The following is a 23,494-nucleotide window of genomic DNA, read 5'->3' as shown; positions in this document are numbered from 1 at the left end:
TATGGCGAAAAAAGACACGATCACTATTTTATGATCCAGGAGAACATTTTCATAGAATAAACACAGGTCAAATTTGGACATTTGCATATCCAAAAATGTCCAAAAAAATGCATTTTATTTCTATTTGTATATATTGAGGGTCACATTAGGAAAAACAAGGTGTACAAGGTGTTTTTACAGCTTTAAAATGTAAAAATGGTTCAATTTTGACACCAAACAGTTGGATAAGAAGGAGAGAAGTTGGATAAAGATGGATGCGAGCGAGAAAATGGATTCAGGTCTCAGTCTGTGTGCCAGCAGGCTGTCAGGACGGATGGATGGAAGGAGGGAAGAGGGAGAGAGAGAAAGAGAGAGAGATAGAGAGGAGTGTGAAGATGGACAGAATGTCAGCCGAGGTTTTTTGTCTGTATTTTTTAAAGCACCAGAGGGATGAATGAAGAGATGGAGAGGAATGTAAAGATGGAGGCGGAAAGAAACAAATAAGACGGATGAAGATGAAGCTTTTTTTAAATCTTTTTTTGTCGTGATGCACAGGCAGAGCGACAATGTCAGGGTAAAAAAAAAAAACACCAGACAAAGAAAGATTAAGTGGAAGGAGAGGTTTGTATTTTCCTCCCTTCCTGCCGCTCGGGGACTATCGTTCAGGAGGCGGACTGATAACCGGAGCCCCCCCCCTCCTCCTCGTTGCAAGCGGAGGGATACTACAGGGAGATGCGGGTTGCATGTTAATTAAGCTGAATACTAATTGGAGAGACAGAAAGGGAAGAAGAGACCACCATTTCAGCTTCAGACCCTCCCTCGTCCTCCCTGCAGGCGCTCTCTGCGTCTGATGAACACTAATCAAACAGTGATTGGCTCGACTCTCATCTGAGCTCCACAGACTGTCTGATGTTATATCCATACTGTCTGTCTGGCTGTCTGGACGCCACAGATAAAGGAAATTATAGTAATGATTACCACCATCAGGCTATCTGCAAAATGTAAACAAATATTTAGAAATAAATCCCAATAATAACCATCGTTAAGTGGCAGATTAATGTTATTTGCATTTGAAACTAGAATTATTTTCTCTCCATTCTGACTTTGGAGCCCCCTGGTGGTAGTAACAGCAATGCACACTGCACCATTTTCACCAGGATTGCCTCTTTTTTTCCCCACAAACAAAAGAAATACTGTGAGAATCATTTAAAAGATGTTTGCATGACAAAAAACACTGACGTTTTGTTTTACCGCTGTTATGCTGATGATACTCTGCTCTATCTGTCCTTCTCACCTGATGAATCGAGCCTCTCAGTGTTGATCTCATTCTGCTTCAGTGATATCTATTGCCGCTTTTCCACTATACAGTTCTAGCACTACTCGGCTCGACTCGGCTTGACTCAACTCGGTAGGGTTCCAGGAACCTTTTCCATTCCAAAAAAGTACCTACTCAACGTGGGCGGGGTCGTCATAGCACGGCTCCGCAAAACTGCTGTGACTTCATTTTTATACGCAACAAAACACATAAACAATGGAGGACATGGAGGCGATGGTGTACTTGCTGCTGTATGAGGCTTTCTGTCACACACAGAGCAAGAGAAGAGAACTTTTTTTTTTCATCCGTTCAAACCACATCAACTATGACCTGCGTTCTGCATTTTTAGAAATTTCAAAAGCAAGTTTACAAAAAGTTTTACAGACCTGTGAACTGATAGAAACAATGAGAGAATGAACACTAAAGACAGAACATCAAATATATAATGGGATTACAAGAGAAAAATGTGTAAATAAAGGCAGTAAATAAATCAAATATCACTGCTATGCTGATGATACCCTGCTCTCTCTTTCACTCTCACCTGACGACTCAAGCCTCTCAGCGCTGATCTCATTCTGCTTCAGTGATATCTATGAATGGATGATGGAAAGCCAACCTTCAACTTAGTCTCTCTAACTGTGAATGTGCACAGAAAACTCTTTCCCTCTTGCCTGATCTTATTCTGCTTTAGTGATATCTCTGAATAAATGATCGAAAGCAAACCTTCAACTTAGTCCTTTTAACTGGAAATATGCATAGAAAGCAAGTTTTGAGCCCCACTTAAGAACTATCAAGATGTTTTATCTGTTCAAACCAAACTTACAGACCTGCAAATAAATCTATAGAAACTAAAATACCAGATGACAAAGTTCAAGAGATAACGTAACAATGCAAATGAGTTTGGCAGATAGAGCATATTAAAAAACAAAGAGCATCCTATACTTACCATCTATACAGAGTAATTGTGACCTTTTAAATGTAAGATTTTTGCAGTATCATTAAAGGATAAGGTCAACAAATCTCACTTGCAGAGCACAATCAACAACCAGCTGATCTACTAACAAGTTTGTATTCAAAGTCTGATTTATCTTATATCTTATTCCTCTGTGCTGTAGACTTCTGTTGTTGTCCTAAAACCATTAAAAACATTTCACACCACTGCACTGGTCGACATGTTCCTTTTGTTATGAGGAGTTTCGTCATGACTTCAGTCTCCTGAGAGTAGTTCTGTGTAAGGCAGACGGCCCCGACTATGTGCAGGAACACAGATCTGTGTACAGAGCTTTGCCGACTTGTTGTCTTACACAACACAACATCTTGACTTTGTGCTGAAGTTCTTATTTTACAAAGTTTACAAACAAGCTAGCAAAGCTCTGTAATCAGAGTCATGTTCCTGCACATGCTCAGTAGCATCCGCCTTACAGGGACTGAAAACATGATCTCTGTTGTTAGGAGCTGTTTCTAAACCAACTAACATGACCAAAGTCTTTATAATGAAGGAACATGTCACCCAGTGTGGATCAATTAACAGTTTTTGGCAATAACAGATATTTAAGGCGTTGGATAAACACATGATACTTGTTAACAGATCAGTTCATTGATGGTTGACAGTAAGGAAAACAGAGAAAATCAACAGATATTTGCTCTAACCTTCCTGTCGTCCTCCCGGGTCAAATTGACCCCGTCTGTTTTGACTGTTCCTTCTTTCCTCCCTTCCTTCCTTCTTTCCTTCCTTCCTTCCTTCTTTCCTTCCTTCATCCCTCCTTTCCTTCCTTCCCTCCTTCCTTCCTCCCTCCTTTCCTTCCTTCTTCCTTCCTTCTTCCTTCCTTCCTTCCTTCGTTTCATTTTCTCCCTTCCTTCCTTCCTCCCACCCTCCTTTCCTTCCTTCTTCCTTCCTCCCTCCTTTCCTTCCTTCATCCTTCTTTCCTTTCCTCCCTTCCCTCCTTTCCTCCCTTCGTTCCTCCCTCCTTTCCTTCCTTCTTCCCTCTCTCCCTCCTTTCCTTCCTTCTTCCTTCCTCCCTTCCTTCCTCCCTCCTTTCCTTCCTTCTTCCTCCCTTCCTTCATTGACTGGAGGACAACAGGAGGGTTAAATTTGCTTAGATATGATCTCCAGTCGATGAGGATGCAGAGAGGGAAGATGAGGTAAATGAGCCTGGAAGAGAAAAACTAGAGGGAAGAAGAAGACGAGCAGCAGGAGAAAGAGAACATTTTCTTTTCCACTGAGTCTCAACAAACAAACAAACAGTCAAACAAACCCTAAAGTCACTGAGCTACAGATGCTTCACAACAGGATGCTCACATTCTCAGACAGCTGGTTCAAGGACGCCCTGTTCATTTTTTCTCCTTTCATAAAGACTTGTTTGTTTAAACTCACCCAAAGCCGTTCGAGAAGCAAAAAATACACATTTGAACAAATTGGAATTGGGACTTTGAAGGATTGTGAAGAACATAATGTTAGTATGAACACCCACATTCAGACTAAGTAAGAGGAAAACTGTGAGTTATCCTCTGTGTTGGCTTTCTCCCCGAAGAGGAGACGGAGTCATGCTTCACTAAAAATAGAAGCACTGTCACATTTCTGGCACAGCAAAACTTCTGGGGACACGAGAGTGTTTGCTGCTGATCCTGCACAGCATTACATTATAGCACAGTCAGAGTTATGTACTAGAGTATGGTGTTAAGTTTGAATAATTGGAGAAAAGTGGTGTTACTCTTTAGTTTTTTCAGGTTTTATCTTGTTCTAATATTGATGTTTTGTGCTGTATGTTTTCAAAGTTAATATTTTAATTTTACTGGTGGGAATCATAGACTGTATATAAGAAATGGACGTAGCATCCGTGACGTCACCCATTGGTTTGAACCTGTGAACCAATCAACCTGTCAATCACGACGTAGCCACGCCCTAATGCATACCCTGCTTTATCGTCACATATAAAATCAGGGAGGCCAAAATGTCCCAAATGAACATCATACTGCATTGAAGAAGGCTTTAAACTAGCGATTGAGACCATAAACACATTTTGAAAACGTTTACTGAGGTTAGAAATCAAGTGAGAAGTTGGTGAATTCTCCATTGACTTGTATAGAGACGGAAGTCCTTTTGACACCAAAACGGTCGCCCCCTGGTGGCCTTTTGATAGAATGCAGTTTTAAGTTACTTCCGCGTTGGCTCTCTTTTTAGAGGACCGGAACTCCCCGCCCGGTGGGAATACAGTCGGAAATTAGCTACATCTGCTACAATAAATGTCCATTTCACTCTATTTAACTATGTGAGCTGTCAGCTGAACTGTCGACTTCGCCACAGTAGCTGCATTGTGTTTTTTCAAGGATTCAAGGATTTTTATTGTCATTCCAGCCTTGTAGATACATAAAAGAGAACAAAATACCATTCTACCGTTATTACCATAATAAAATATACATCTACACAATAAGCCTGATGAGTCAATAAATAAATGAGTAAATAAAGTGAAAAGACAAAGAGATAAAAACAGACTGAGAGGCGTAACAGCACACCCTTGAGGGAAATAATCAATAGTAAAAATCATGATAAAAGTCGTATTTTTGCTGTCAGTCAGTGTAATTTGTCAAATATGGCACATTTTTGATATCAGGGGTAAAGTTATCTAGGGCTGCAACCAATGATTATTCTCATTATCAGTTAATTTAAGGATTATTTTCTCAATTAAGTGTCTTGTTTATGTCGGAAATGATCTGTTATAATGTCTTAGCCCGATGTCTCATATGATCAGCTTTCCAAAATCCAAAGACCTTCACTTTACTATCATGTATGATAAAGAAAAACTTAAATACTTCATACTGGAGAAGCTGCAACCAGCAAATACCTGGCCTTTTTCCTTAAATAAAGACTAAAACCATTATTAAATTATTAAAATAGCTCTAAAAACCCAATGAAACACAACCTGGAACTACTAACAACAAGCAGATACAGAATATAAAAGTGAAGCAATGTGGAAAATATATTTTTATCAAACATTAAAACTACTGTTACTATATTTTTTATTACTATTGTTTTTATAGAAGTTATTATTTATTGTTCTTTATTCTTTTTTATTGATGCTCTTTCTATCCACTTTTCTGCTATAACACTGTACATTTCCCCACTTTGGGACTAATAAAGGAATGTCTTATCTTATCTTACTTAAACAGGATTATATATTGGAATAAGAAGCTCACATAAATGCACCTCTTCCGCCTCTCATTGAGCCTGTTGAGCGACACACTTGGCCGCGTTTCCCAGCATTCATTCACCTGCTGAGCTGTGAGGTCGTTCTGTGAAGGCGGCGGCCATCAGGCCCTTTAATTGAAGAGCCAGAAGTCGTGTGTGTGGAAGTCAAACCTTGTTTTAAAAGCTGTAACGCGTCCAAATATGAGATTCTTGCTGGCGTTGCCCGCTGGCGCATCACAGGACGCAGGTTAATGCTTTTAAATGTCAGGTTGGGAAGTGAGAGAGACGTTTATTTCAGGCGGCTGAAAGCTCTTCAATCCCCAGATTATAGAATTTCAACCTTGATGACTAAACTTAAAACTCCTGACAGGAATGAACGACTGCGTTTTTCTCTCCTCAGATGTTTCTGACCAATATCAGTCCGAGCACTTTCACAGAGACTCTTGAACAATCTGAGCCTCATAAACCGGTGAACTCCAGCCTTCAACTTTTAATGGCAGCGTTTTCTGCAGCTCAGATTGATTTTTCTGTCATCTATGGTGCAATTTATTCTTTTTAATCCTACCTGCACACATCTTTGTTTTTCCCATTTTGCTTCATCACTGTATTACATCTGCGTATTGCTCTGGTTCTCTTCTTAACAAAATCCTGCTCAAGTCATTATTTTAGATACTGCAGTGCACTTTTAGTATTTATTACATTTATATATACATATTTCTGTTTAATTAGTACAACTTTGGGGTATTTTTAGTAATAGGTTTTTAGGTTTTTCCATTGGATAGTTAGAGATGTGTTTCTATCTATCTATCTATCTATCTATCTATCTATCTATCTATCTATCTATCTATCTATCTATCTATCTATCTATCTATCTATCTATCTATCTATCTATCCATCCATCTATCTATCCATCTATCTATCCCTCTCTCTGTCTCTCTCTCTCTCTCTCTCTCTCTCTCTCTCTCTCTATCTATCCATCTATCCATCTATCCATCTATCCATCTATCCATCTATCCATCTATCCATCTATCCATCCATCCATCCATCCACCCATCCATCCATCCATCAACACATCTCTTTATAAGGAAACACTGACTTATGTCATTAAAAGAAGAAATGTGTCTTGTTTTAACATCATAATGGATTCAGTCACAGTCGCCTTAATAGAGACACTAAAACATCATTTGGCTTTGGACACCTTCTGGATTTGTCTTGAGCAGCTATGCATAACTATAATGTGTGGATCTGGTGCCATATTATATTAGTGATTGTCAAGAACCAACACTGACTGGCCTGCAAATATAAAGTGATAAGAACCGACATCTCCTCCCCTCAGACCTGCCACCACCTCCTGACTCAACATCACGGCTACAAGAAAGGATTATTCACTATTCTGACTTAATCAGTACAGTTACATCTTCTTTCCTGCTGAGCTGTAGGCTTATCACAGCTCCACCAGTGCCCACTTCACTAGCTGCAGGTTCATCAGCTGGGGACCTAGCCTGGCTAACTCCAGACCCTACCTCAATCTCATGTGAGATTGAGGTAGGGTCTGGAGAGGAGCCGTTCATTTCCTCGTATTTGAGGCGGGATCAACGAATGTCGATCAAATGCTTCTGTACACTACTGGACAAACTTACAGCCAATCATATCAACGATAGACGATGACGAATTCAGAGCCTGTAGCAGCGCGAACACTTCCTGTTTATGAAGGAAAACTCATGTAGCGCAAGTTTTTGTTCTATTTTCAAAGTGAACTCGCCTTCCAATTTATTTATTTAGCACGCAATCTACTGCTGCTTGGAACGGTTGCTGCAGCTCCGTAGCCGCCATGCTGGATGTAAACAGAGTCGCTCTATGGTCATCATCGCCTTGAGCCCGCCTCCCCCGTTCTGTGATTGGTTCCCTATCTCAGGCGAAGATTGTTTGTCTTGGTGGCCATGCTAACTTTCTGAGTGAAGTACAATCTCGCTGGAATGAGAGCATGGGTTTACCCAGGCTACACTTCACTAGCTGCAGGGTCATCAGCTGGGAACTACGACTCATTGATGTTTCGCCTCTTGACCCAGAACATCTCCTGGTGGTGGGGCAGTGCACAGGGACGTCTCGCTCCCCAAGTTTTGTCCCACATTTTCCGCCTCTTCTGTATTTCTTGTGCAGCCTGTGTCCTCGTAGCCCCGGGTCCTTTAGCAGACCTGTTGTTGAATCTCCTGCAAATTGCCTCTAGAGCCGACCTCCACCAGGTAGAGCCTGACACTCCATCCACCCTCATTGCACTCCATGACCAGGTCAACATATTTTGCCCTCTTCCTTTCAATGGGCTGCCTCCAACCTCTCTTCCCATGGCACTGATTCATCGTTTAGTCTGAAAATAGAGAAACATGCCGGCTATAATTCCCCACCAATCAAAGAGATGTTTTCTTAAGTCTTGTTTTATGCGACCAACAATCCAAACACCCAAAAGATAACAATGAGGTGAAGTTAAAGCATCTTGTAAAACTTGACTGATTTTGTAGATGTATGTGTTATAATATATATATATATAAAGATCTCATTAAAACAACTGAAACGTTTCTTTCTCATATCTTCAAACGGGATAAAAACGGTTCCTCACACAACAAAAGAAGACGAGAAAAAGATGAAAAGCTCAGACAGGGTTGGATGTGTTCGTGCTGTCTGTGATAGATCTATAAATCCTTCAGCCTTCATCACACAAATACATTTTAAGCCCCTTTTTTCTCTTCTCATAATTATCATTAATTAATTATTATCTTTTGATATACGGAAACATATTAATTTCCCAGGGTGATTCATGTTTTAAAATAAAACCTCATTCAAAAATTCATTCCACATGAGATTATCGTCGTTATCCTTCCTTCTTCCTCCCTTCCATCCTTCCTTCTTCCTCCCTTCCATCCTTCCTTCTTCCTCCCTTCCATCCTTCCTTCTTCCTCCCTTCCTTCCTTCCTCCCTTCCATCCTTCCTTCTTTCCTCCCTTCCTTCCTCCCTCCTTTCCTTCCATCCTCCCTTCCATCCTCCCTTCCATCCTTCCTCCATCGCCCTCTTTTCCTTCCTTCCTTCCTTCCTTCCTTCCTTCCTTCCTTCCTTCCTTCCTTCCTTCCTTCCTTCCTTCCTTCCTTCCTTCCTTCCTCCCTCCTTTCCTTCCATCCTCCCTTCCTTCCTCCCTTCCTTCCTTCCTTCTTTCTCCCTCCTTTCCTTCCATCCTCCCTTCCTTCCTTCCTTCCTTCCTTCCTTCCTTCCTTCCTTCCTTCCTTCCTTCCTTCCTCCCTCCTTTCCTTCCATCCTCCCTTCCTTCCTCCCTTCCTTCCTTCCTTCTTTCTCCCTCCTTTCCTTCCTTCCATCCTCCCTTCCTTCCTTCCTTCCTTCCTTCCTTCCTTCCTTCCTTCCTCCCTCCTTTCCTTCCATCCTCCCTTCCTTCCTCCCTTCCTTCCTTCCTTCTTTCTCCCTCCTTTCCTTCCATCCTCCCTTCCTTCCTCCCTTCCATCCTTCCTTCTCTCTCCTTTCCTCCCTCCCTCCTTCCCTTCCATCCTTGCCTTGAGGACAACAGGAGGGTTAAATCTTTCTCTCGTGTCTCTTCTCTGATGGATCCGACCTGATTTCTAACCCTTTTAAGGATCCCAGTGGTTCCAGTACTAACTGGTGTGTCTCTGTGTGATTGACAGGTGTGCTGGTGGTGAACGTGACGTGGAGGAAGAGGACCTACGTGGGAACTCTGCTAGACTGCACCAAACATGACTGGGCTCCTCCAAGGTAACACACTGCACTCTGTTTAATGCTTCTCTTCTTCTAACTCTGTCTGTAAGACATTTAACCTTCCTGTCGTCCTCCCGGGTCAAATTGACCCCATCTGTTTTGATTGTTCCTTCTTTCCTTCTTTCCTTCCTTCCTTCCACTTTTCCTTTCTCCCTCCCTCCCTCCTTCCTTCTTTCCTCCCTCCCTCCTACCTTCCTTCATTCCTTCTTTCCTCTGTCCTTCCTTCCGTCTGTCCTTCCTTCCTCCCTCCCTCCTTCTCTCTTTCTTTCCTTCCTCTCTCTTTCCTCCCTTCCTTCTTTCCTTCCTCCATCCCCCTTTCTTCCTTCCTTCTGTCCTTCCTTCTTTCCTTCCCTCCCTCCTTCTCTCTTTCTTTACTCCCCCTACCTTCCTTCCTTCCTTCTTTGCTTCCTTCCTCCCTTCCTCTTTTCCTTTCTCCCTCCCTCCCTCCCTCCTTCCTTCTTTCCTCCCTCCCTCCCTCCTATCTTCCTTCCTTTCTTCTTTCCTTGTCCTTCCTTTCCTTCCTCCCTTCCTTCTTTCCTCCCTCCCTCCTTTCCTTCCTTCTTCCTCCCTTCCTTCCTTGACTCGAGGACAACAGGAGCCTCTTCTGTGTGAGCATACAATCACACAGGTAACCATCAGTTTATTTAATCAGTGACATCTGATCAACCCAGGTGTCTTATTTCAGACTCTTGTAACCATCTGGATGAAATTATATTCAGTCCTCTGCATTTTTATCTCTCTAAATCAAAACAAACATGGCCGCCTGCCAGCTACCTGGACAGAAAAAAACAATCTCAACTTGGGAAACCGTTTTTTTTAAAGGTTGATCCTTCAGCAGATGGATGTTTTAAATTAAGATGGTTATTAAAGTCTTTAGGGATTCTGTAAATACCTTCAGAACAACTATAAGTGTTGTTAAATGACCGTCTGTGTTAATTATCTTACAGAGAAACTGATGTAAATGTATAATAAGATGTGTTTATATAGTGCTTTTCTAGTCTTCTGACCACTCAATTCACACATTCATATACTGTTGGCTCAGCTATCGGGGGGCAATTTGGGGTTCAGTATCTTGCCCGAGGACACGTCCATATGTGGACTGCAGGAGCCGGGAATCGAACCGCTGATCTTCCAACCCGCTCTACCTCCTGAGCCACAGTACACTAACACATGAGAGGCACACAATCTAGCTATACGGGCCCGTTGAAGGCAATAACTGAAGCTATAATCTGTTAGACATGCGTATGTTGAAAATATCACATTAAGATGATAAGACTGAATCTGGAGCTGAGGTAAAAAAAACAAAAAAAACATCATTGTCCTTAGGGATCCACATTTATTACTATTATTGTGACAGTATATATAATGTTTGTAGCATTTTGAGGAAATATTCAGTCACTCAAAACATTTACAGTTGCATTCATAATGATCTAAAATCTCATTAATTCATATTAAATTGCAGTTTATTCCTCCTGTTGTCCTGGAGTCAAGGAAGGAAGGGAGGAAGAAGGAAGGAAAGGAGGAAGGAAGGAAGGGAGGGTGGGAGAAGGAAGGAAAGGAGGAAGGAAAGGAGGAAGAAAGGAAGAAGGAAGGAAAGGAGGGAGGAAGGAGGGAAGGAAGGAAGGAAAGAAGGAAGGATGGAGGGATGGAGGGAAAAAGGAAAAGAGGTAGGGAGGAAGGAAGGAAGAAAAAAGGAAAGAAGGACAGAGGAAAGAAGGGAGGAAGGGAGGGCGGGATGAAGAAAGGAAGGTAGGACGGAGGGAGGAAAAAGGAAGAAAGGAAGGAAGGAAAGAAGGAAGGGAGGAAGGAAGAAAGGAGGGAAGGAAAGAAATAGGGAGGGAGGGAGGAAGGAAGAAAGAAAGGAAGGATGGAGGGAAGGAAAGAAGGAAGGGTGAAAGGGGGATGGAGGAAGGAGAGAAGGAAAGGAGGAAAGAGAGAAGGGGGAGGGAGGAAGGAAGGACAGATGGAAGGAAGGAAGGAAGGGAGGAGGGAGGAAATAAGGAAGGGAGGAAAGAAGGAACAGTCAAAACAGACGGGGTCAATTTGACCCGGGAGGACGACAGGAAGGTTAATTGAGTGATTCTTGTATCATATCATGACTGAAAGGCAGATTTCCTTTTTCTTGTGACAAACACTGAACGTCTCAGAGCTTCCCTGAGATGATCAGTGGAGCTTTGACAGTATGATAAAAGGGTCAGAAACTGAGCAGCTCTGCCTCCAGTCACAGTCAGGTTTTATGAATGTTTTTGTGCCCAGATGTCAAAGCATTCATCTGAATCTGAACTTTGAGAACGGCCATTTTGGCTCAGCTTGACCCGTAATCATCTAGTTGATTTGCACTCAGAGCAACAGAGAGATTATACCTTTGCATGTGCAGCGACTGTGATTCTGAGAAAGATCAGGGTCATTATTTTAATTTTTAAAATAAATGCTTGAATGCATTTTCTAATTATTTCTGCTCAGTGTATTTCTCTGTTTAATCCCTCGTGTTTAACCATTTTATTTGATTAACTGAAAGAAAGACTCCTCACCTCTCAAAGAGCTTTACAGGATGACTCCATCTGCACCCCCCCCCCCCCCCCCCAAGTTGTTCAATTCAGCCTTTAGAGCAAACACACAGTTCACTGACTATGTCCTCTTAGCACAGTTGCCCATTGTATGTTAGAGCATTAAAGATTGTTCATATATATACGAGTGATTAGTTCTGTCACAACAATTATTGACTTATCGTACAATAACGTAATGAACAACATCATCATGTCTATATATGGACTAAGTGAGTAGTGTCCTCCATTTCTTCACTGTGTACGTCCTGAGTGGAGACTGCAGAAGAATTAAAGGGAAATAACTCACCAGCATAGACTGTATATAAGACATGGACGTAACATCCATGACGTCACCCATTGGTTTGTGGACTGCTGCTCGGAGGCCAATAGTATCGGATCTGAGCAGCGCCATCTTGAACATTTCAGGTGCATGCTGGGTAAAATAAAAACCGGGTTCTCCTTATATGGGCATCAGGAGGGGCATGAGGCGCCCTCCTGAACCTGTGAAACCAATCAACCTGTCAATCACGACGTAGCCACGCCCTAATGCATACCCTGCTTTATCGTCACATATAAAATCAGGGAGGCCAAAATGTCCCAAATGAACATCATACTGCATTGAAGAAGGCTTTAAACTAGCGATTGAGACCATAAACACATTTTGAAAACGTTTACTGAGGTTAGAAATCAAGTGAGAAGTTGGTGAATTCTCCATTGACTTGTATAGAGACGGAAGTCCTTTTGACACCAAAACGGCTGCTGAGTATCAGGAGCAGAGCCCGAGCTTTGGGACAATAATACCCTCAAGTCAGATTCTGCTCTGATCCGGAGCCATTTACTGGCAGGAGGAGAACTCAGAGTTTATTATTCAAACTTTGAGCAGAAGAAGCAGAAGCAGCAGCGGTTGCTCTGATTGTGTGTCTGTTAACTCTTTGAATGAACTTTAAAAAATCATAGAAAGAACTTCCACATGATTAAATGGCTTTCTTTCAGCATGAAGGATTTCTGCTGGTCCAACTTAAGCTACTTAGGTTAAGTCAAATTCATTTATAAGGATTGATTCAAGTTATTTAGTGGGGTCTGACTTAATTGAATAAGGCTGAACCAACTCATTTTACATTATTACTATTACTTTGTTTATTGCTGAAAGAAAGCCATTTGATCATGTGTGATTTTAATGGTTTATGTGCGGAAACTAGATTGTCTCAGTTTCTTTTAACATGAGTGAATCTATTAACCCTCCTGTTGTACGTCAAGGAAGGAAGGAAGGAAGAAGGAAGGAAAGGAAGGAAGGAAAGGAGGAAGGAAGGGAGGGAAGAAGGAAGGAAAGGAGGAGGGAAGGAAGGAAGGAAAGGATAGAGGGAGGAGGGAAGGATGGAAGGAAGGAAGGAAGGAAGGAAGGATGGAAGGAAAGGAAGGAAGGAAAGGAGGAAGGAAGGGAGGAAGAAGGAAGGAAGAAGGAAGGAAAGGAAGGAAGGAAAGGAGGAAGGAAGGGAGGAAGAAGGAAGGAAAGGAGGAGGGAAGGAAGGAAGGAAAGGATAGAGGGAGGAGGGAAGGATGGAAGGAAGGAAGGAAGGAAGGATGGAAGGAAAGGAAGGAAGGAAAGGAGGAAGGAAGGGAGGAAGAAGAAGGAAAGGAGGAGGGAAAGAAGGAAGGAAAGGATAGAGGAAGGATGGGAGAAAAGAGGGAGGAGGGAAGGATGGAAGGAAGGAAGGAAGGAAGGAAGGATGGAAGGAAAGAAGGAAGGAAGGACAGGAAAGAAGGAAGGTAGGAGAGAGGGAGAAAGCAGGAAGGAGGGAGGGAGGGAGGAAGGTAGGAAGGAAGGAAGGAGAGAGAGGAAGGGAGGAAGAAGGAAGGAAAGGAGGAAGGAAGGGAAGGAAAGAAGGAAGGAAGGAAGGAAGGAAAGATGGAAGGAAGGAAGAGAAGACAGAAGGAAGGAAGGAATGAAGGAAGTAAGGAAAGATGGAAGGGAGGAAGGAGGAAGGAAGGGAAGGAAGGAAGGAAAGATGGAAGGGAGGAGGAAGGAAGGAAAGGAGGAACAGTGAAAACAGACGACACAAAGGTTAAATGTTAGGTTCTAGAAATTCAGGTAAATACTCGATGATTTAATCACGTTCATCATGGAAAAATTAAATTATATTGTATAAAATACATGTTACACTTATGTAGAAACCTACATAAGTTTAGTTTGACACAAAAACAAACGTACTTCGACCAACATTTGAGTATTCAGATTTGAATACATATCAAACAATACTGGAAGCTACATAATGACATAAAAAAAACAACCTTTAAAAAAAGAGGAGAGAATAATGGACTCGCCATTTAATGTGGTTAAAATCATAAAAAGGCTAAATTGGCTCCGGGGCCGTCAGCTGTTGTTCCATAATGAGCTTTAACAAAAACGCTCTCCACTTCCCATCACAACTGTTTCACAAATGGAGAGTGGGGTTTTTTTTTTTTTTGGGGTAATTGCTGAGTGGAAAATGTGACAGCCCCTCCTCACAGAGCTGAAACCTCTCAATTATTGCTCCTGTATGTAAATGATTGTTGTCATGGCAATTACAGCTTATCTCTGAAAGCAGGGAATAAATTGCTTTTTTTTTTTCTGTTCGGGCTCTTGTCACTGCGGATATCTGTCCGTGGCGACTGGATGTTGTTTTATTATATAAATCAATGGAATACAATTGCTTCCTTTTTTTAATGCTTCATTATCAGTTTATGATTGAAACTATAACTGAAAGACAAAAGACACAATCCTTTTGTTTTAACCTTTGTGTTCGCCTCGAAGGAAGGATGGAAAGGACGGAGGAAGGAAGGGAGGAAGAAGGAAGAGAAGAGGAATGGAGTAAGGAAGGAAGGATGGAAGCGAGGGAGGAAGAAGGAAGGGAGGAAGGGAGGATGGAAGGGAGGAAGTAAGGATGGAAAGGAGGGAGGAAGGAAGGAAGGGAGGAAGTAAGGAAGAAGGAAGGAAAGGAGGAAGGAAGGAAGTGAGGAAGGAAGGAAATGAGGAAGGAAAGAAGGACAGGAGGGAGGAAGGGAGGAAGAAGGAAGGAAAGGAGGGAGGGAGGGAGGGAGGAAGGAAGTGAGGAAGGAAGGAAGGAAGGAAGGAAGGAAGGAAGGAAGGAAGGAAGAAGGAAGGACAGGAGGGAGGAAGGAAGGGAGGAAAGGAAAGAAGGAAGGGAGGAAGGAAAAGAAGGAAGGAAAGAAAGACGGAAGGAAGGAAGGCGGGAGGGAGAAAGGAAAGGAGGAAGGAAGGAAAGAAGGACAGTGGAAAGAAGTAATTGAGGAAGGAAAGGAAGGAAGGAAGAAAGGGGGGATGGAGAAAAGAGAGAGGGAGGGAGGAAGGACAGACGGAAGGAAAGAAGGAAGGGAGGAAGGAGGGAGGGAGAAAGGAAAGGAGGAAGTAAGGAAAGAAGGACAGTGGAAAGAAGTAAAGGGAGGAAGGAAGAAAGGGGGATGGAGAAAAGAGAGAGGGAGGAAGGAAAGAAAGAGAGAAGGAGGAAGGGAGGAAAGAAAGAACAGTCAAAACAGACGGGGTCAGTTTGACCCGGGAGGAAACGACACGAAGGTTAAAGCAACAAACATAAAAAGCAGCAGTGTTTCACCTTCTTTCATATTGTGCTGCGTCACTCTGCCTCTCGGCCTTTCGCTCAAAATTGCTTTTCAAACAAAGACGTGAGAACAACAAGTACCCATGAAATTCTGAAATTCAGTCGTGTTTTCCAGCAGCTTTAGAGACATTCAGGGACTCACGGATCGAAAAATGTAATTACAAACATCAGAGGAAAAATGTGAGATATCGTCTAAAATTCACAGAGGGTGACAGGAAAGTCTAGCCTCGACGGGCTTCACAGTCTGCTCCGTTAATAAAGTGATTAATACCCAAAACACTCTTCACAAGGTCACCATTTATTTTTTTTAACAGCAATCGAGTGCTGTAGTGTTATAATGAATTATTGCATTACGAAGCTACAGATGCAAGTCAGGGTCCAGCTTCTAACTGTCCTGTTGTCCTCCCGGGTCAAATTGACCCCGTCTGTTTTGACTGTTCCTTCTTTCCTTCCTTCCTCCTTCCTTCCGTCTGTCCTTCCTCCTTCCTTCTCTCTTTCGTTTCTTCCTCTCTTTTCCTCACTTCCTTCTGTCCCCCTTCCTTCCTTTCCTTCCTTTCCTTCCTCCCTTCCTTTCCTGCCTTCCTTCCTTCCTTCCTTCCCTCCTTCCTTCCTTCCTTCTTCCTCCCTTCTTTCCTCCTTTCCTTCCTTCTCCTCCCTTCCTTCCTCCTTTCCTTCCTTCTTCCTCCCTTCCATCCTTCCTCCCTCCCTCCTTTTCTTTCCTTCTTCCTCCCTTCCTTCTTTCCTCCCTTCCTCCTTTCCATCCTTCTTCCTCACTTCCATCCTTCCTCCCTCCCTCCTTTCCTTCCTTCTTCCTCCCTTCCTTATTTCCTTCCTTCCTCCTTTCCTTCCTTCTTCCTCCCTTCCTTCCTCCTTCCCTTCCTTCCTTCTTCCTCCCTCCCTTCCTTCCTTCCTTCCTTCCTTCTTCCTCCCTTCCTCCCTCCTTTCCTTCCTCCTTCCCTTCCTTCCTTCCTTGACTCAAGGACGACAGGAGGGTTAAAACAGATAGAGTTACACTCTAGATAAATACAAAGCAACGTATTTCCTCCTCACAGCAGACAGGTTCTTCATATAAATAACAATTGGTGAGTGTGGAAAAGCAACTCCAGTGTTAAGATGCGAGCCCGCTGCGGTAAACAGCATCAAAGGACTTCAAAGTATAGAAGTTACGCCATGTGAATACAAATGTCTCTGTATCAAATACTCAGATAACTGTGGATGGTACATGTTTTTTTTTATGTTATCAAAAGAGAAACAGACTTTCTACGGGGGGAAAATCAATTTTTATCCTTGACGTCTGGGTGAAGTGGTCCACATGAGCCTAAAAAGATAATCTGTTATCTTCCAAGGTTTTGTTTGATAGAGTTCAATTTGGGTGACGAAATGAACAAATTGTTCTTGGGTTAAAACCGTATAAACAACAGCAGCTACAAGAAAAAAACATCTTGTTTTCAGCTCGATGATCTGATGTATTGTTCAGGTTGTCCAACAGGATTTAAGAAGCTTTCATGAACTCAATACAACACAACACATTATGGTATGATATGATATGATATGATATGATATGATATGATATGATATGATATGATATGATATGATATGATATGAATGAAAAACATTATGTGATACAACCAGGCGGGGAGTTCCGGTCCTCTGAAATGAGGCCAACACAGAAGTAACTTAAAACTGCATTCTATCAAAAGGCCACCAGGGGGCGACCGTTTTGGTGTCAAAAGGACTTCCGTCTCTATACAAGTCAATGGAGAATTCACCAACTTCTCACTTGATTTCTGACCTCAGTAAACGTTTTAAAAATGTGTTTATGGTCTCAATCGCTAGTTTTAAAGCCTTCTTCTATGCAGTATGATGTTCATTTGGGACATTTTGGCCTCCCTGACTTTATATGTGACGATAAAGCAGGGTATGCATTAGGGCGTGGCTACGTTGTGATTGACAGGTTGATTGGTTCACAGGTTCAGGAGGGCGCCTCATGCCCCTCCTGATGCCCATATAAGTAGAATCCCTGTTTTTATTTTTCCCGGCATGCACCAGAAATTTTCAAGATGGCGCTGCCCAGATCCGATACTATTGGCCTCCGAGCAGCAGTCCACAAACAAATGGGTGATGTCACGGATGTTACGTCCATTTCTTATATACAGTCTATGGATACAACCCAGTGCAATACAGTTCGATTTGATACAATGTGATGTGAAACAATTGGATGTGATGTAATGTGACACATTGTAATACAAACATGGGTTGACGATGAGATATGATATGATATGTTGTACATGATATTGAACAATATGATGTGACATGATAATTGATATGATACAGTGTGAAATTAAATGATGTGATGTGACACAATACAATATGATACGGTACGGTACAACACAACACATCTAATATCTTTCTAAGTATTTCCAGGTTAGTAGTAAGTGATTGTTAAGAGGTATTCTCTTTGTTTTTCTCTCCTTCTGTCCAGGTTTTGTGAGTCTCCCTCCAGTGACCCTGAGATGCCAGGTGGGCGTGGCCGAGGGAAGAGGATGCGACTGGCAATGGCTGAGCGGCCCTGCGTTGAACCAACCCCCGCTGCCAAAGTCAGGGGTCTATCACAGCACAGGAGTCGTGGAGGCGGTGTCACAGGAACCGCTGCACCCATCCACAGCAAGGGGCGGAGAGGCAGCCTGAAACTCATCAACAGCAACTGCAGAGCGCCTCCTTCTTTCTTCACCGTGGAGGACGTGAAACCTGCTAACAGCACCGCCTCCCTCTCCTCTGGTAAACGAAAGAACAAACCACCAGCGGACCTGGACCTCAGCATGGTCTCCACTGACGAAATTAAAAACGGGAATGGGAAGCGGATCCGAGCCAAATCCCGCAGCGCTCCGTCCACACCGCAGGGCAAATCAGACCCCTCGTTCATGGACCCTGGAGGAGGTTGTGCCTCCTCGCCACCTCCCCCACCCATTCTCATTGACTGCCCCCACCCCAACTGCACTAAGCGCTACAAGCACATCAACGGCCTGCGCTACCACCAGACGCATGCACATCTGGAGGTGGAGGAGCAGAGGAAGCCTGAGCTGGAGCCCATAAAGGACGGAGAGAGTGAGGAACGACTATCAGACTGTGAGGACACCATCAGCAACATGACATATGACCTCTCAGAGACAAACAACAGCACTAATACCAACAGCTCCTCTAAGAAACCTGCTCCACTATACAAGGTGACCACAGTGGGGTCTCCTAAAAACAGGCGGTTACTCCTCAGCACCGACCACAGTCCTACAACTAACTCCAAAACCAGAAGAACCTCACTGCTAAAAGATGGACTGATCGATGACCTCAGTAATTTGCCCATCATCTCCAACATGACTGTTGTACTTGAGAACTGCATGGTCCCAGACAGGAACTCCACGGTAGAGATGCCCAAGCTGGAAGCTGAAGGTTTGATCGACAAAAAGGGAGGCGTGTGTGATAAGGGTAAGAAGGCCAATGGGAAGGTGGAGAAGCTGTCCAAGTCACGGACCAACCGGCCAATCGCTCCAGCTCCTGCTCCTCCCAAGCTGATTGCCATCCCCAACACATCGTACCCGACCGGCACAGCAGATACTGCCCCCTCACAGCAACCATTGCCCATGGCAGCTGTAGGCCTCACCAGTAAAAATCTTCCCCTCAAGCCCATTAAACCAAAGCTGAGCATCGTTGTGGAGCCGAGCCTCGTCAAAGCCACCCTGGTTACCTGCAGCAAGGAGACCAGGAAGAAAGAGAAACGAAGGCTAAAGGACAAACACAACAAAGATGCACCGAGTAGGACTCCTAATGGTGACAGCAGCGGAATCAAAATGGAAGATGGTGTTGGCGGATCTAAAATGGGTGTCAAGGAGATTTCTGGAAGCCTTTTGAAGGAGCACCTCAGTAAGCAGGATGTAATGAACGGGCTTACAGAGAGCCAGGAGAGCAGAATGGCCAGTATCCGCGCCGAAGCCGATAAGGTTTACACATTCACAGACAACGCCCCAAGTCCCTCTATTGGCGGTTCATCACGGCTTGATGCAAGTGGTAGTTGCCTGGCAACAGCAGACAGCAGCAGCAAGAACAACAGCCCAGCATATTCTGATATCTCAGATGCTGGGGATGATGGGATATCTTCTGAATGTCGCTCGGATGGACTCAGATCCAAGTCTAGCTCCTCTGCCTCTTCTGAGGTAAGCTCCAGCAGTAGCCATGGTAACTCTGGTAAAACCCCTCCCACAGCATCTGCCCCTCCATCAAAAGACCCTCAGTCCCCGTACTACCACAGCTATGAGCCCTACTATCTGCAGGGGTACATGCAGTCGGACAGGCAAAACAGCAGCAGCGTTGCTTTCCACAAAAGCTCGGCCCATGACGGCAAAGGGAAAGACAGAAAGGAAGAAGTGAAAGAGGACGATAAAAACAGCTCCCATGAGTTCTCAGACTCAAAAAAAGGCGACGGGCCGTCTCAGCTCCAGCTGGCTATGAGTCAGACCCAGACTGCTTTGGCCCAGTCGCTGTACTATGGCCAGTACTCCAGAGGACTGTACATGGACCAGAAACTTTTACTGGCCTCCAAATGCTGTGACCAGATGCCTGGTACCAAGCAGAGGGGCGAGAGGGGACAAGGGGTGAGAGACGGGGAGGACGTTAAACACATGGTTGGGGGTTCAACTGGGGGACCCATGCTAGGTAAAGGTCCAGACGGCACTAAAGGGTGCTGTCCCAAACCCATCCTGTCCTACGTGGAGATGAGTGAAAGGGGAGAAAGGGGACAGAGTCTGAGCGTAAAGGCTGTGCACGGTGGCATGGTGGACCAGCACCAGGTCTCGATGAAAGACTGTGATGACATCAAGTCACCCTCCTCTTCCTCTTCTTCATCACTCCACAACCCAAACAGTCAGACAGATCTGGACTCAAATGTTTCCTTTTCCAGTGTAAGTTTCTCCCTCTGTCTATAACCCGCCGCCGCCGCTGATGGTGTTGTTGGTGTGCTTTAATGACTGTTGTTGAGTGTCACAAAGAGATTAATCATACATTGTGTACAGCTAAACCAATGGGTGCTAATAACAAAGACCATGTGGCTTCTGTGGTGCTTTAGCTCTACTTTGACATGCTACTCCAGTCATTGTGTGGTTTGATTTGATGGATGCAAATGTTTTTAATGTTTAGAGTGAGAGTTAATGGGGGAAATATGTAATTCCAACTTTAGCTGTAAATGTAAAAACATAAACACATACGGAAACAAAAAGGAACTTTTCTAAAACATAAGTGTTGGTTTTGATATGAGCTGCTTTTTCAGAAAGCTTGTACAGATTTTTAACCATGTCATCTCATGATGCAGTTTAATGCTAATTCTAGCCATACTGGGTCATGTAAAAAAGGTTGTATGAATTGAATGAAAGCAGTGCCGGGGGAGGGTAGGTTGTTTTTTCCTTCAGTTTGGCCTAAATTCTGCAGTTGATCATGCGTGAGCCATGTCTTGATTCGTGTCATTGAGAGGGGACGCCACACTCCTCACATCCCACCTCTGAATGGCCGCCTGCTGTCGAAACGTCGTCATCCTTCATCAACATCACACCCAGAGCCAGTGATAGATGGTCTGTCTATGGCTCTGTTCACTTAAGTACACAGTGTTTCCTCTATAGTCATTCAGCAGCGGTGGGCCGCCGCAGCAAGAAATTCTCCACCCCTGCTAAAAAGAAAATGTGCAAATCGAAGCCATAAATTAGCCTTGCTTTCTCTCCAAAAAAACACAAAAGAGACAAAACGCTAAAGGGCTAACATTTAGATTTATCATGAAAAAGGTTTTTTTAGTTTTAGCCCTGCAACTGGCCATATAAACAAAAACTGGGAAAGAGACATGGACTGAAGTTGAACTGACCCCAAAATGACTCCCACCCACCACTGTTAACAAAGAATTATAGGGGAAACACTGCAACTAGCACCAACACTTGTCCCCATCGATCTAGCCCTCAGACGGACCGGCCTGGGCTCACCGCCTGGCTCTCAGCAAATACTCAGAGCTACAGTGTCAACATGGGGAGGAGGCTGAGGAGGGTGAGGCAGACATGGGAAAAGAATGGGGAGCTACCATGGAGCCTGCCGGGGCCAAGCTGTCCTCAGGAGGAGGAGGTGGAGGAGAGAGAGGAGGCGGGGTGAGCTGCGATGCTATGAAAGCCAGGTTCCATGGATCCCACGACCTCCTGCCCGTCATCGATGCCGAGGATTCAGACAGGTTGGAAGGGCTGGAGGATCAGGGCCAGGAGCCGATCGGAGGGCTGTCTGATGAGTCCCAGAGCGCCCGGGCAGCGGTATCTCCTCCCATGACCCCCCAGCAGCCCTACATTCAGTACCAGCACTCCCCTTACCCGTCCTACCTGGCTATGTGTGAGAGCAGCGGGGGCTCCTACAGAGGGGTGTCCCCAACTCTGGTCCACAATTACACAGGTAAGAGTCAAAGAGACCCATCACCAACCAGCTGGTACCAATGTAGAGCACCACTGAGAACTAATTAAATGTTTAAATGTCTAGTTTGCTGTAATGTGTCTGTAACTGTCTGATAAGGAAGATTTATGTAAAAATGTTACTGAAACAAACCTGTTTCTACTTTGGAGCTCTTGTCTCTACCGCAAACTGAGCTGACAGTTTGACAATTACACTCTTTCTGTTTTACAAGGCAGATGTTTTAACAGCAGTGAAAGCAAACCACGTGGTATAATTAAGGGACAAAGAATGAATGGTGTCACATAATTACAGAATGTTATGTTAATACCGTTCTCTCACAATGTAGGATCCAATTTTGAAGAGTTTGTGCTTGTGCCTGTTGAGGTGTAAAGTGGTATTACAAGTATTATTTCACATTCTTTTGATAGTTTTAGTTAATTTTTGAATGTGTTAAACAAAAATTCTTACATATAGCACCTTTAATATGTTTTAACACATTAAATTACGTATGAGTTAACCCCAAAATTGGGATTAAGCCCTTAAACTTTAACAAGTATCAAAACCACTGCTTAATTTGAAAATGAAACACCTTTTAATGTTAATTCAGGTTGTTTTATTTCATTTTAAAGTGTGGAAATGTATGTTGCAGGAACCTCTTGAGTCAAGGTGCTGAAAAGTACATGCAGAAACTATTTTCACTTAAAGTCAAGGCATAGTTACTTTTTGAGATTTAACAACAGCTCCCAGAAGCATTAAAGACACACTCACATATATTTATATAACAACATCCAAAAGGGAGTGCTATTAAAAGCTTTAAAATGAACTTCCTTCTTTTAGAGGACCATATAAACTAACTGTGCGTATGTTTCCCTGTGTGTGTTCCTGTTAATGTGCCCTCCAGGTTTCCACTACCCTCTGTACGGTAAGACGGCGGGCAGGGAGGAGTCGGAGGTGAATCCACCCAGCAGAGGAGGAGCGGTGAACAGCAAACAGAGCAGCGACTCGTCCTCATCCTCAGCCATGGAGCTGCTGCAGCAGCAGAGCCATCAGTACCACGGAAAATCACCTGCTGTGAGCACCGCTCACTTTACTGTCACATCCACACCGCAGCTGTTTGTTTTCTCTCACACATATCTGATGTTTCCTCATGAACAAACACAAAAAACATGACAGATAATTAAAGGCTCTGAAATCATATTTCAGTGAGATTCTTACTATAAGTGATGAAGACACTTCGCTGCCAACGTAAGAACAGCTGTAAATATTTAATGTGAGGAATTTGTGTTTGTTTGTTTTTTCCCTCTGTGCTCTTCTCACTGGTTTGCAGTGGGAGGGGCTCAGTGGGAAAGTCACTCACCTCCACACACCAATCAGGTTTCAGCACTGTTAAAATGTACATTTGAGTAAATTACCTTCAGTTTATGATCTTAATGAATTCAAGTTCACTTGAATCATTTACTGGAGCATGAAGAAAACCTTTGTCACATTTATTTAGATTTAGAGATACCAACACATAACTCAGATTTAGCATTTATTAAGTAAACAATTACTAAATGAATTCAATGTAAACCAATACAATGATTTAGCAGGTTTGATTTTTCATCTATTACTAATGAATAAT

General features: G+C 43.5%; 1 protein-coding gene across 2 annotated transcripts in view; it reads left to right on the top strand.

Moving 5' to 3' along the window:
• The window catches only part of znf608 (zinc finger protein 608), a gene marked incomplete at its 5' end in the record, with an annotated part of 43,959 nt that overhangs the window by 8,676 nt on the left and 11,789 nt on the right, over positions 1 to 23,494 (top strand). Inside the window, 4 exon segments of one of the 2 annotated variants that reach the window (XM_062416765.1) lie at positions 9,164 to 9,251; positions 17,897 to 20,363; positions 21,399 to 21,876; positions 22,775 to 22,944. In XM_062416765.1, coding sequence (XP_062272749.1) covers positions 9,164 to 9,251; positions 17,897 to 20,363; positions 21,399 to 21,876; positions 22,775 to 22,944 — 3,203 coding nt within the window. 2 annotated transcript variants of the gene reach the window in all.

This window comes from Scomber scombrus, chromosome 4 (assembly GCF_963691925.1).
Source record: "Scomber scombrus chromosome 4, fScoSco1.1, whole genome shotgun sequence".
In the NCBI taxonomy this organism is placed as follows: Eukaryota; Metazoa; Chordata; class Actinopteri; order Scombriformes; family Scombridae; genus Scomber; species Scomber scombrus.
The sequence above is the reverse complement of the archived record's forward strand: the minus strand, read 5'-3'. Positions and strand labels throughout refer to the sequence as shown.